Raw genomic sequence first — 15,817 nt, forward strand, 5'->3', positions numbered from 1 at the left:
GGTTTTGGCGCTCGTAGCCACTCCGCGTAGCATTTTATGCGTGCCCACTACATTGATCCGCTACGCCAAAACGACTTATCTTATGTTACTTTCAATGGCGCATACGTCTTTCTTGAACATACACCTTTTTAAGTATAAAACGTCGTATGTGTAGTAGAAGTTATGTTAACTGCCGCCATTTTGAAAGTGGTGAAGTACCTGGGATGACGTCACTTGGCTTCAGACCAAGAGTCCGGAGATGGTGGGATGGTGTACAGTTGCGTACATTAATCTTAGGAGTCGGTTATTAGAACATTAATTGGTTTAAAATATAGAGGGTTTGTGTCGTTATATGTAACGAGGTTTAAAGATGGTCATTTCATGGTTTTGATTTAGTATGTAACGCTTATATCGAAATAAATACTGACACCGTATAAGTTAAATTAAAATAATAAACTTAATGTAACTTAATGTTATAAGTTTAGTTACATTAAAATATTTAATTAGACTTCAATGAGGCCTATAATTTCATTCCTTTTTTAATTATCTTTAATATAGAAGCAAGTCCAGCCAAGTTCAAAGAAAAAGGAACTGCTGACACAGCAACCGTGTGTTATACGAGTACCCTAGTTTTATTATATTGGCTTATGTTGTCACAAATTTATTTTGTTGGTAAAAAAACAGCCAAGTCCAAATAGTAAATTCAATTCACTGTAAACATTATTTTCTACAATAACTAGGCACCCATGATCTCAATTCTTTTGTCGGCGAAGTCAACAACAACCTATACTTCATATTGAACTTGGCTCTCATTTCACATGTATGTATTTGATGGGATTATTATTTAATAGGATTTTTCTATTATATTCTCCATGCTTAGTTACTTCCATTTTTGGTACATATATTGAAATACAAAGTAATTCTTCGTAAACAATATTCCAAATATGAAATTCAGTCCATAGTAATGCAGTGTAATTAATAAATTGTATTGGTTAATTATTTATATGATCCTTGACATTTCAATTCAGAAACTAATAATATTGGCCTTACGGGTATTAATCCATCAGTATTACTGAAAATTAATACAGTATGTATACCAACGAAAACCATTTGTTAAAACTGGTTGATGGGGAACTGGAGTTAATTGTGATAGCATGGTTTTTAATAGTTTCTGTGCATGATTTATGGTAGAGATGCCACAATTTTTTTTTAATACTACGTCGGTGGCAATACGGCCTGCCTGATGGTAAGCAGTATCCGTAGCCTATGTACGCCTGCAACTCCAGAGGAGTTACATGCGCATTGCCGACCCTAACCCCCTCCCACCCTCGTTGAGCTCTGGCAACCTTACTCACCGGCAGGAACACAACACTATGAGTAGGGTCTAGTGTTATTTGGCTGCGGTTTTCGATATTCGGTATTCGGCCGAATGTTGGCCACTATTCGGCCGAACTTCGAATATCTGTTATACCTATAAAAAATATACACAATAAAAATAACCGAAAACCACTAAGGGCATGTTTCACAATGTCCAAGTAAAGTCCTGAATAAGCTACTTGCCACTTATCTGACGAATAAAGTCATTGCTGGCGTTTAATAACTTAACAGCTTAACTGGAAGATAAAATGCTTAGTTTTGCAGAAAGTTTTATGTTGCAGTTAATGTATTTGTTAATTAGCTATCCAATATTCTACTTGGATATTGTGAAACAGGTGCTAAGTATATTTAATATTTAATACGTATTCTTGGAAAGTTGTTAAATACGATTTTTTTTTATGATACAGGAGGCAAACGAGCAGACGGATCACCTGATGGTAAGCGATTACCGCCGCCCATGGACACCTGCAACCTCTGGTGTTGCAGGTGTCCAGGGTTGTAAGTGCGTTGCCGGCCTTTAAGATGGGAGTACGCTCTTTTCTTGAAAGTTTGAAGGTCGTATCGGTCTGGAAATATCGCAAGCGACAGTTCATTTCATTCCACAGTTTAGCTGTGCGAGGCAGGAAGTTTCTGGAGAAAGCAGGAAGTTGAGGACTGTGAACCACCCCGAATACCCGTTGTTTGAGCATTTGTTGATTACAAATAATTTTATTTTTATCATGGGTCTGATTTGATTGAATCTAACCATATTCACTAATTCTGAGCAACAAAACTGAAATCTTAGTAAACGTTGTGCTTTGTTGCCGATCAGTTTTCATAATTAACGTGAATCAAAATGTTCGCATGTTATGCCAAATATTCGGTCGCCGAATATTCGGCGCTTCGGCCGGGACAGAGACCGAATATTCGGTATTTGGTATTCGGCCAAAACTACTATTCGGGGCATCTCTAATTTATGGCATTAAATTATTTAATAAATTTCTCAAGTACCTTCTTTTTGCAGTTGGTTAAAGGTCCTTAAAAGCTTTACAAGGTGTTAATGTAAAGTTTGTTTACGTTTTTGATTTATGAGTTTCTGACATTGCATTCATTCTGGGCCCTTATTCGACATGCTAAAAGTGACGTTTCGTGTTGATTTCCATTTGATGTGAGAAATATTGTGACTTGTCGAATTGCTATTATCACCACCTGTCAGTGAACAATATCCACACTAGAGGCGGGGCGTTGTACCGGAATAGTTTTTGGAACAGGTTATTTGTAATAGACTACTTTTAGCTTGTCGAGTATTTAAAAGTACGGACTTTGATTTCTGAAATAAAACAAATATGAAACTTTTATCACCTCGTACCTCCATTCTTACCGTTACTTTAGGTAAAATAAAATTTTGTTAACAGATGGTTGTCTGGGTGTCTGTTGTATCTAAAAATAATGTAATAATATATAACAAAAATATGACAATAGATTCATAGCCTTCACTCAAAACGTCACCATATTTCCGACCCTTACCGAAATAATAAGTCGATATTTGTATAAATAATCCTTATTTGTAAGACGCCTAAGCACGGCAAATACGTAAACTGCCTATTGGGGGTCATACTCGTAAAACTGGTATTTTAGACGTACTTTTGGTACGAGTAACAGAGACGTACTTTTGGTACGCAGTCCCAGCTCTAGTCAGGATTCTAGTTGTCAAATATAAGCGTGTCGAATACGTATTAGTTAACTGTCAAATGAAATTAGATCAACGGTAGACTTTTTTGTCGATGGGTATGGCTGCCATGTTTGGATTTATGACATTTAAAAGGGGATCCTAAGGCAGAGAGTAGTTTTACCTGTACGATTTTGATTCTTCTACTGGACGCAAGATGGAGTTAGCTGCCAAATTCCGATCAGGCTGACGCAACTAGGAAGAAAAAAGTTTTGTGTGGAATTTGTTTCGCAAATCATTGCCAACGAAGAAAAAGAAAACGTCAGTGCTATTTATTCTGTCAAGTTTACATCAAGTCTACTGTCAGCCTAATTGCTTTGTTTGTTTTGAAGGCTTCAATGTTTTGTTCGGGTATTTCGTGTAATTTCTTTATTATTTAGTGCAAAAATCGAAAATAGTCAACCGTGATCAGAGCAAAGAGCGAGTTTGTTACAATGCCAGCGAGAAAACGGTTTACTAAGTGTGAAATATGTGGCAAGCGAGCCACTCGAGAAAATCACGAAAAAAGGGATTTTATGGCGAAATTTCCCTTGGATGAAGACTGGTAAGTATTGCTTTAGATACTTTTGACCTTATTTTGGGTCAGCAGGCTATAAACACATCGAAAATTAGATATTTTACATTATTTTTCGTTGTGAACTAGGGATGTACTATAACTATCGATAACTAGTTTTATTTGTATATCAGTGTAAATAATTAAATTAAATATGTGAAATTTCCTTAGAACTAGCATGCAATATGACCATAATTAATTCGTCGAAGATTAATAATGCATAAATTATCTATTACTTATGCATTAATGGTCATTAGTTAACATATTTTTTTTATCTAGTGATTATTTAATATATTAACCTAAAATGTAAGAAAATTAATCTCTGTTTTTATGATAAATAAAAAAATATTATAGGACATTATTACACAAACTGACTTAGTACTAAAGTATGAATGGCATGTGTTGTGGGTACTTAGACAACGATATATATATATATATATATATACCCACAACACATGCCATTCATACTTTAGTACTAAGTCAGTTTGTGCAATAATGTATATATATATGTACATAGACCTAATTTATAAGTATTTATAAATACATAGAAAATACCCATGTCTCAGGAACAAATATTCATGCTCATCACACTAATAAATGCCCGTTCCAGGATTTGAACCTGGGACCATCGGCTTCATAGGCAGGGTCGCTGCCAACAAGGCCAGACCCGTTCTCATGATTAACAGACATATAAATACATAAAAAGTTAAAGCATTGATATAGGGTTGTTGATAACTGGATGCCGAAAAACATGATTTATAGATGCATATTAGCGCGAAATAATCAGTTGATCATCTCATTAGCAAACACATGGAATATAAACTGTAGATAAAGTCATGCTTTTCCAAGGCTGTATGTTTTCAGATGCATGCAGTGGGCCAAATTTGTTGGGAACGAAGACCTGATACATTTTCCCATAGAAAAGTTACATTTATTCAAACATGTATGTGCTCATAATTATGAAAATCAAGCATTTAATAAAATAAAAAAACACGACTTAAAAACTGTATTAAAATAATTCGGGTCCACATTAAGCCCGACCAGATAGTAGTCCAATTAAGAACTATCCACTATATAACATACAACTTAAATGTGGACTCGATGCTAACCTGATTTCGAGTACAAAATTTGTAGACAGGAGCCTATGTTTCAACCCTCCCCATTTTATCGATATCGATAAGAATCGTAAGCGTGTAGCGTACTACACTATTTAAATCGCTTATGTTGGTACTATGGTTCTTTCACGGTTCTTTGTCGTACATTTTGGTAATGATTTGCGAAACAAACTGATTCCACTCGCTAGTATGGAAGTCCCGTCTCTTAAAACGTAGTGATTATATGCTCTTTGACAATGACATGCAGTTGCGTCGATGTAGATCTATCATAAAACGTACATGTGACGCATGTGACAATTGTCCAGGATGAAAGAACTATCTTGACAATTAACATAAAGCAATACAATACCACAAAATGTCAACAAGAAAACAGATTTATTATAAAAATACAAATTATATACAAAGCTTCATTTTAAAACCAATGGTCGTGGGTTCTAACCCCGGCTCTTAACAATGTGCATCTTGTAACATGTACCGATTGCTTTACAGTAAAGTAAAATATATAATTATCATGAGGAAGATGGAGTAGCCCCAATAAGGTATATTTTCCCCTCTGGGTTAGAAGGTCAGATAGTAGTGAGACAGGGAGATATAGTGAAGAATGCGGAAAAACAAGCATTTATTGTGTTGTTAGGCTAGTTCTTTTTTTCAAAATTTGAAAACGAACGCAACAGCATGCTCAAAGCCCCCTGTGAGTCAGAATCTGTTAAATTCAGGCTTAAGACGAAACAGGAGCTGAGCCCGTACACAAATTTGAGATTTTTAGGTAAAAGGTAAAAAATATCGCCGTCGCGCTGACGAGTGTGGCACCCCGTACCTAGCTAGAGACTATCCCTTGTGTGTGTACCAACAAACCAAATTTTAGACAAATATGATACGTCTTCTTCTTCTTTGTCGTTGTACTCTTTGCAGAGCGTCGTGGTCAACTGCTGATATCAGGCGCAGATGTTGCTTGCCGTACGATTTCTCGCCATTTTTCGCGGTTGGGGGCCATTCTGGCAAATGCGTTCAGGGGACCCTTCATGGCAGATTTGATTTGGTCAGTCCATCGCATAGGTGGCCTTTTGCGCGGTCTTTTTCCGTTTGCTCTACCCTGCACCACTAGACGCTCTATGGAGTCGTTGTTCCTCCTCGAGACGTGACCGAAAAAACTGAGTATGCGGGTCTTTACGAGAGTCGAAAGGCGCTGCTTGATACGGAGTTCTTTAAGGATGGAGACATTAGTCCGAAACTCGGTCCAGGATATCCCCAGCATTTTCCTCCAGCACCATATTTCTAGGGCGTCTATCGTCTTTTCCTCTGTCTTTCGGATAGTCCAGGTCTCCGCAGCGTGTAAGAATATAGGAAAAACGACGGCCCGTACAAGCCGAACCTTCGTGGTGTTTGTGACGTTTCGGTGATACGTAGCCTATACGTAAAAACTAGCCAAGACAAATCTTTTATAATTTCAGGATTTTCTACACAGCACAGAACATGGGACCCATATAGATCTCAATTCCGTTGTCGGCGAATCAACAACGACTCATATTCTTAATATTGAACTTAACTGGCTCTCATTTCACATTTATGTTTTAAATTAATTATAGGCATAGACATACCATATCATATTATAAGTACAAAGTTTCAGAGCAATCTAGCAAGTCATTTTAAAATGAGAGCGTAACTACATTTGTATGGAGAACCGAATTTGCTGCGGACGCACTATGTAGCATAATCGGATTAGGACAAACCTCGAAATCTCTGTAACAGTCATGAAATTTATTATGTATATAAATTAAAGGCCCCTTTTTCATGCCCAAACCATTTAACATTTGGGGATCTCGAGGAATCCGAGCCATCTTGGAAAATGTGTACCATCAACACAACAGTCAACATTAAAACTTATTAAATTCTACACAAAAAAGTCCTCGATATCTTTGCAGAACAATACATCTTGTTATAGAGAATACTTGCTGAATCTAAGTTTAACGCTTATACACTTCCAGGGGACATTCTCTTAAAAGGAAACTCGGAGGAATATGAATTCTATTTTTAACTATACATTTGTACGTGGTCTACCCCAATATTAACATTTTACTCTACTGTGACTATACCAGAAAGAAGGGTTATGGGTGTACGTACTGATGATTCAGTACACCCAGTAGCTAGGTATTAGGATACTGGACGGATTTTTTTAAATGACGTATCGTTAGATTTCTCTTGCCATTCACAACCTACTTTTACTTGTTCTATTAAAGAAAAATCAATACAGCCGCCTTGAGAGGACTCCGAATATTAAATCATATTTTTTCTTCTAGCGCCTAAACTATTGAGCGGAGTACAGTAAAACAGACATCAGTAGATCCACAGTTAGTATACAAGTGCTATGCAATACAAAGTTACTAAAATTAACGGAAGAAAAAAGTTTAGGGCTAAATAATACGTCATTTAAAAAATCCGTCCAGTATCCTAAGGTACAGGGTGTCCTGAATCCTCAGTACTTATACCCATAACCCTACTTTCTGGTTAAGTTGCAGTCAAGTAAAATATTGATATTGGGGTAGATTATGTACAAATGTATAGTTAAAAGTGGAATTTTTATTGTTCCTAGTTTCCTATTAAGAGAATATCCCATGAAAGGGTATAAGGGCTAAATCTGGGTTTAGCAAGTATTTTTTACAGCAAGATCATTTTTTTTTCGCAAAGATGTCTAAAACTATTTTATGTAGAATTTTATAAGCTTGAATGTTGCCTTACACGATTATTGAATAAAGAACGTAGATTTAGAGTAAAACGCGAATTTCTCCTGGATGGTCCACATTTTCCAAGATGGCTGCGGTTCCTCGAGGTCCCCAAATGTCAAATGGTGTGGGCATGAAAAAGGGGTCTTTAAGGGGCGTATATACATACCAAATTTCATGACTGTTCAGACATTTCGAGTTTGGTCCTAATCCGACTGTGCTAATGCCACTATGTACGTAAACTGTAACTGTACTGCGGACTCAACCTTCACGTTATAATTTTTTAAGTATTAACGTTGACATAGTAACGAAAATAATAAACACGTCAATTGAAGTAAACAATATTATTATATGCAAGAAAATTTTGCAAAATAGGTACATTAAACATTAATGATTAATATGTAAAACACCATTAATTATTGAATTAAAATTATGATTTTGTGTTAAAAAATATGAGACCAATTATACAGCCCGATTACACGGGCTACATATTAAAAATGATTATCATGGACACAGTAAATATACACAGGTGAACAAAGTTATAGTAAAATAGGTGCATAATTTCAGAGCTTGCCTGGCCCACCTGTACCACCTACCATGACCACGGCCGTCTCCTACTATTATTTTTTTCTAATACCTATGGCCTTACTAGCGAATAGTATTCCATGTTCTTGATCCAGAATTTAAACCCTTAACTACATATTTGTGGCACTTGGGGTTGAATTTGAAACTGTAGGGCACTAGCGTGGCTCTATGAGAGCGCCTTATTTAGGCTTCTGGTGACCAGAGGATCAGCATTGTTAACCAGCGCGGAAATGCACCCAGCCTTCTGGGCACCCTACCGAGCGACCAGAATATAGGGCAAATATTTTATGTATACGTTTTTGACTTAAGTGTTTTTATCATGTTTTATATTTAAACTTACAGATGTCGAACTACCAGCAAAGTTTTTGAAGAGGTGTAGTTTTTATATTTCCTGGTACCAAACTGATACAGGAAATTGGAACATCAGTAAATAATCTACACCGAAGACAATGAAATATAGTCACATAATACTTTAATGTTTTATTTTATTAAAGAAATCGGTAAAAAAATGTGTTAACTGAAAAAGATAAATTTTATTTTATTTGTAGTTGAATAACAAAATATGTATTTAATCTCCTTTTAACATAGGAATTATCTTTGTGTAGGTACATATAAATAATAGGTACTTAGGTCTTGGTAAGTAATATAGACAGGACAGTAGGTCTTATCTTAATAATTTGAGATCTCATACATGCGTTCCGATATATCTGATGGCGACTGTACATACAATGGGGTCGCGTATACGAGTACAAAGAGCATTAAAATAGTTGTTGATAGACCAAGTGAGCGAGCTACTATGGTACCTATCTTTATATCAATTTTATGCATTATGTAATAGCGCAATACAAAATTTTTTTTTGACAAATGTAGTATTATTTTTATAGGAATAAAGGTTATTCATGAACCATCTCGTAATTAAAAAAAAACGGACTTTATCTCTAAATCATATGCCTTATATTTACAGATGTGTTAGGTTACAACTTGGTTCGTGAACGTGGTTTAGAAGCAACTTGAGACTGGGTGCGGAGTAAATTGCATCAATTTTTTTTACAATTTTGAGCGTTTCTAGGAGAATATGTGGAGCGAGCATTATTCGACGTGTAGGTGTGGGTTCAACAAAAAGATCGCATGTCAATAGTGCTTTATTGTCGTTAAAATTCAATTAATAATCGCCTTTATCGACCATCAACTGTGTGGTCACTTTTTAATTGATTGACATTGTCAGGTATAGTTTCACTACTCGCCGCCGCATTATTCATAGCGCATTACTTATACTATCGGATACAAGATGTCGCTGATTCTTGTAAAGTTATGTTTTTAAAAAAAAAGACGCCTTACTCTATGCCATATATTGTATGAGAGGAAGGGTATTCCCTGTCGTACGTCAAAAAATCCAAGATGGTGCCCAAGCCCATAGACAATAAAGTCTAGCAATAAAATCAACACTTGTCAAAATTTGACATTAGCAATCCACAGTCAGGTGACAATCAAATCAAACCGATCCACTTCGAGTTCAGAGCCATTACAAACTGTATAGTAGTAATAAACAAAGTTGATTTTAGTTTGATTATTTTTTCTATGAATGAGTTTTGATTGTTCCAAATGATAATATCCACAGTTGATAGAATCAACACTTGATACAATCAACATGCGATAGAATCAAGTGTTGATTTGATGTGGACGCGAAATTTGACAGTTGTGCATGTCGAATAAGGCCCCTGTTAATATATAACTAGGGGCACAGTGGCAACATGGTTTAATTTTTATCACTTGTCACTATGCCTGTCACGTTCTAACAAGTATGAAAGGGCGAAAGTGACAGGCATGTGACAAGTGATAAAAATTCGATCGTGCTACAGCCGTTGATCGACATTTTATGTGACATATTGCAGGAAGAAAAGAGTGTAGAAACCGTCCTACCGTCCATAAAGAAAAGTTATAAATTAATGCTCAGCTATAGTATTTCAACGATTTTCACTTAATTGCAACATTTATAACATGTTGCCAGGCAGAGTGATGGCAGGTGGACCAAAATGTTGACGGATTGGTGGCCGCTTTCGGATGAAAGAAGCGCCTGGCGTCCGTTGGCTCGTTGGGTGGACGACATTCGAAAAATCGCGGGACACTTCTGGATTTGACTAGCCCAGGACCGGGATAAGTGGCGTACACGAAGAGAGGCCTATGCTCAGCAGTGGGTGACTGGAGGCTAAAATGATGATGATGAATAACGTTTGATGACAAAAAAAAGTCATTTATTACTGATCAATGATATATAGCATGTAAGTAACAATTTTGACTTAAAGGTACAGAAAATATACATGAAGGAGAAACACGGCAAATTGGCCAGCGATTGGTCGCGACCTCATCCTATACCCAAAAGGGAGACCATCATAGACTCGGTTCTGTCAATTAGAGTCCAGCGTAGAATAAATCAAAAATACTACTTGATACCTCATGCATAAACATTTAATATGCAAATTGAACTAATGGAATCTTGAAGAGACACGGAAAGTTGGTTTTATGCAAATGTATTTCCCGGTAAGTTTTTTCTACAGTTTGTATTTTTGATACGATTGCATGATCAAAGTAGACTTTAATTAACACACTATCTTACATTTTATAAAAAAAAAAATGGATGACTTTTATTTTTTCATATAAAATAATTTAGCAAGTAATGTATGACTACTTTTTATTAACTCAAAATGTCGCATTTAATGACGTGACGTCACAACTGTCACAAGCGACCGTGATATACGAAATATATTGCCGCTCGAAAAAAAATCAAAACGAATTATGCGCAAAAAATCTTTCAGAATTGTTTTGTAGCACTAAAAATACACACTGTATAAAGCGATTTTTAAAGATGCCTTATGATTTTTTTTATATACAATAATTTAATATTTTGTGTTTTTTGTTACTTGGTTGTGTTTTTGGTAAGTAGGACCACGCTAAGTTTTCATGCCAAGTGCTACGTCAAGTATAGAGCTTATAGGGCAGCATAGCATGAGCATTCTTTCTGCCAAGTTAGCGTGGTCAGTGTCTATATATTTAACACTCTATAAGTACGATAGGTGCGTCCAGATTGCCTGAATGCACCGCGAATGCGTCGCTCGCTAACGTGCTGCGCGCGCGCTGCTCCCACACCGTACGCGCGCTTGAAGCTAGCCTTCTAGTGGTGTGGTGGGCGGAATAGCGCATTTGGGTGATCTGGACGCACATTATATAGTTTAAAATTCACTTGCACGATGTTATTTTTTATTTTATTTTATTTCACACACTACCTACATTAAATATGTTTTCTACCTCACCTTTTTTCTCCCCTCCATCCCCTTTAGGTCCCTAATCCTGTAGGTATAAACATTTTAACACTTTTGAAGATATCTGTACGTGTTTATGTCCAGGACTTGACCTTGTCGACGCAAAAGTCTTCCACATACTAAGAGATTTATTGTCTGCTTTAAAGTATAGTTTTTATTTCTTTTTTATACGTTGACGGTGGCAAACAAGTTTTCGGAACTTAGCTATGATATGGTATATCACTTGATATTTTACCAGTCGCTTTTCGTTGAAGGAAAACATCGTTAAGAAGCTGGGCTAATCCCAACAAGGCCTTGTGTTCTCTCTGGGTTGGCAAGTCAGATGGTAGTCACTTTTGTAAAAAACTTGTACTTACGTCAATCCTTGGGATTAGTTGCCAAGCGGAGCGCAGACACCATTGACATATATCTAAGGACGGGCCTTACGGGCACTAAGAATGGTGCTAGTTCAGTGGTGTAACTCACGAATTTGATCTAATCGTGCAGTCTAGTACCGTGATGAGCCGTGGCAAAAAGCCGGGATAAGGCGAGGAAGATGAATGTGGAGGGAACTCAACGCCATCCTGAAGGGAACGTTGGTGACTCAGATTTCTAGCTGCGATATAGACTTGGTCTAATTAAAATACGAGTAGAAACTAGAAAATGGCGGCAAATTCTGTATGTGAAAAATGTATGTGACCCTGAATTACTTTTGATAGTTTTTATCACAACACTACTTTCCACTCTGAACCTATTCGTACAGTCCAGATATATCAGATCGGAGCAGCCAAGGTGTTTAAAAATATCTAAAGCGCGGCCCGTCTAATTGTAAGCCGACTTTGTTCCGATATTTGTAAACCTTGTGCGCTCCGATATACCTTATGGTGACTGTATCTACGTCATATTACTTGGTAAATATTTGCCAAGAAACTATTTTCCATGAGCAATGTAAGTAGTTACATTTTAAATCAGATATTATTTAATAAGTTAATAAATCATAATACCATAAGTTGCTGAGCGCATCGCTTAGAGAAAGTAAATAATTGCCATATTCAATGGAAGAGTCGTGGGCGTTCGTTCATTTCATTCTTCAATTTTCTTGGACGCTGGCCAATTTGTCCGTATCCGAAGACAGAGGGTCAAAGATCAAAGAGAGCTTCAAACATGAAGATATTAAGTAAATTAAATGAGTTTTATATGACTTAAATTTTCTAACCTTATGGAGCTCACTGATTACGAGTTCCCCGGACTATATCAGCCTGTTAGTTATTCGCAAAAGCTGAAAATCGCGAATAAATGACAGACAGATATCGTCCGGAGAACTGGTAATCAATGGGCCCCTTTAAGGTGACTTTCGGACTGTGAAAATTTGTAGCGCTGTCCCGGTTTTTTGCCACGGCTCATAAAAGTTTGGGGTCCGCTTGGCACTGAAATACTTGACGTGTATTTTTACTGAAAAACGCTTTTGAAAAATAAGTCACAGCAAATATGTAAGAATTATACGGAATTTGTGATCATTCTTTTCTTTTGGTTTCATATGTAATATACACTATTTTTTAAAGCATTTTTCAATAAAAAGTCTGGTCAAGAATGACTACCCTATTTCTAATGCTAAAAAAACCAAAGCGAAGTATAGTATAGTATTGTATAGCGCTTCATCGGATTGCGACCGCAACAGCTTGAATTACCTACCGCGAAAAACATTACCCTCCTTCTAAGGCAGTCGGGTAAAAATGGGTGACATTCGTCACTGCCAATCTACTTTATAAAATGAGAGACAGTCTTTGGCTTCCGGTTCGAGCGCCATATTGATGGTCACGTCACGCCTCGTGATTAATTCCTTTGTTTTTTTACTTATTAATATTGTTTAAGGTGTAATATCGATAGCTTATTATACTTACAGTAAACTAATGTGGTAATGTGCAGTGAATGAAAATTAATCTTGAAATGCGTTTTACCACCATTTTGGAGTCAACGGCCGGTAGTCCACGTGCTACTTGTAAAGTCCAGCTATCACTTCACAAGAGCGGATAAAATCACCGTACACTGTCTTGTACTAACCGTACAATTATAGTCTCATTTAAAGCTCCTATGATCTTGATTCTGGCGAAATAGTCCCACTGGACTGAAGCCATAATTTAAAAAAAAGAAGAAGAGACAGTCTTTGGCGCGTTGCTGTCGCGATTAGAACGTGCAACCCGTCACTCATTTATAGTTCTGTCATCCACGATGACGCGCAGATTGGTCAAATCTAACCCTTAATGATATGACAATAGAAGTCAAGGAACGCGTTGTCGTTAATGACACGATCTATATCAAGGATATAGACAGTAATTTAACACTATAGCGTTGCGGTACCGTAGGGCTATGATGGTCACCATCACCATGCTTGTCACGTTCTAACAAGTATGTAAGCGCGAAAGTGACGGGCATAGTGACAGGTGATAAAAACGGAACCATGCTGCCGGCAGAAATAGGACATTTAATTGACGTTTCCTATATAAAAACCATAGGAATATATATATAAATAAAAATACAGGTACTTTTTTAAGCCAATCAGTGACAAATCTCCTATTATCTTATTCTTTGACGAAATTTAGCGTAAAGTAACTTGATATTGAGCTTCCATTCAAGGAGGCTTGATTCATCCCTATTTCTAGTCTAGTAAACATCATATATTTTCATAAATATTAAGACTATTTGTACATTGAAACCTACTGTAATTCCTACATAAAGCGATTTTAGTTTCTAATTGGGCATTACTATTTATAAAATACAAATACAAATACAAATACAAATAATTTATTTATAACGCCAAGTTACATGTCATGTTCATGATGGTTTTCATATCATTAGGTAATTAATTAATTTTATTCAATTTAATTATTACACATTTAATTTAAGTATCTATGCTTTATACAAGTGACTAGATTATAGTAAATGAATAATATTTATATGTTAGGCAGATCAAAGAATTCGTCTATGGAATAGAATGTATTGCCAAGAAGCCACTTGCGCAATTTCAACTTAAAGGCCACCGCAGAAGCTGCATCTTTTTTTATTTCATCCGGTATTCTGTTGTACACTGCCGGGCCGACGACGTACACCGACCTTTCGGATTTGCGTAGCTTGTGTACGGGGGTGACGAGGAGGTGGGCGAGCTTGTTACTGCGCATCTCGCGGGATGGGTTTACGCCACGTTGACGGAACGTACTCAAGTTGTTGTGCGTGAAGAGAGCTATCTGGTAGATGAACTCGCAAGGAAGGGGCATAATCTTGAACTCCTTAAATAGCTCTCTGCACGATGCATCGTCGGGCAACCCGGCAATGGCGCGCACAGCCCGCTTCTGCATTCGGAAAGCTCGCCCGGCGTCCGCGGCGCGTGCCCACAGTTCCACGCCGTAGGTGAGGAGACTGTGGACAGTCGCATAGTAACACGACAATACTACGTCGCGCGAAGCCGTGCTCGCTAGACGACGGAGCGCGAAGCAAGCGCGCCCCAACTTGGAGCAGAGCTCTTCTATGTGGTGGTCCCACTTTAGGCCACTATCGACATGAAAGCCTAGCAGCTTTGTCGTTTGGACCATCTGCAGCGCTGTTTGCTGGTCGGTAGTGACCCGGCAGGGTGGCTGGGATGTGCCATTAAGCTGGAATACGAGAAACATAGTTTTTTCCTTATTTAATGCCAGGCCATTTAATTGGAACCACCACTCCAGCCGCTGAACTACTGAATTTAATTTTATCTCCAGCTCCTGTGCCGTTTTCGCACTCACAACGGCGGCCACGTCGTCGGCATACATATATATTTCCGCTTCGTGGATGACACTAGGCAGATCGTTGAGTAGCAGGCTGAAAAGGGTATTTGATAAACACGAGCCCTGTGGAACGCCCATCGTATTTATCATTTCGGTCGATTTAACCCTTCCGTTGTCGCCGACAACCTTTTGCGACCGATGTGACATAAAAGATGTCAGCAAGGACAGGACCGGGCCACGCATGCCATAGAAATTTAATTTGTCGGCTATAAGATGGTGGTCGGCGGTGTCGAACGCGCGCGAAAGATCGCAGCACAGCAGCGCAACGTGCAGGCCAGCCTCACGCGCACTTAGAACCCGCCACATCACTTCGCGAACCAGGTCGGTAGTGGCGCGCCCGGCTCTGTAAGCATATTGCCTTTCCGACATTATGTTCAGCTGGCTGATAAAGGACAGAAGCCTTTTGTTCAAGCCTACTTCAAGTACCTTACTTACAGCAGGAACCAGGGATATCGGTCGGTAAGATTTCATGTCGGTTTTTTTTGCCCTTTCCTTTGAAAAGGGGTGATATTTTAACTTTTTTTAGAGGTGAAGGGTATACACCCTCTCTAATGCAGGCATTAAATATGTAAGCAACAATGGGTGCAATCGGTTGGATTACTGATCGGAGTAAACTTGGTGATATGCCGTATAGGTCAGTGCTATTCTTAGGGGCTATATGCTTGTTTA

At 37.8% G+C, this 15,817-nt stretch overlaps 1 protein-coding gene across 1 annotated transcript; it reads right to left on the reverse strand.

Moving 5' to 3' along the window:
- Positions 1-14,284: 14,284 nt before the first annotated feature.
- Positions 14,285-15,517, reverse strand: LOC133525217 (uncharacterized). The gene has a single exon (XM_061861506.1). It carries the CDS (start codon positions 15,515-15,517, stop codon positions 14,285-14,287), a length of 1,233 nt encoding a protein of 410 aa, XP_061717490.1.
- Between the last annotated feature and the right edge of the window lie 300 nt (positions 15,518-15,817).

The sequence above is a fragment of the Cydia pomonella genome, chromosome 14, assembly GCF_033807575.1.
Source record: "Cydia pomonella isolate Wapato2018A chromosome 14, ilCydPomo1, whole genome shotgun sequence".
Classification (NCBI taxonomy): Eukaryota; Metazoa; Arthropoda; class Insecta; order Lepidoptera; family Tortricidae; genus Cydia; species Cydia pomonella.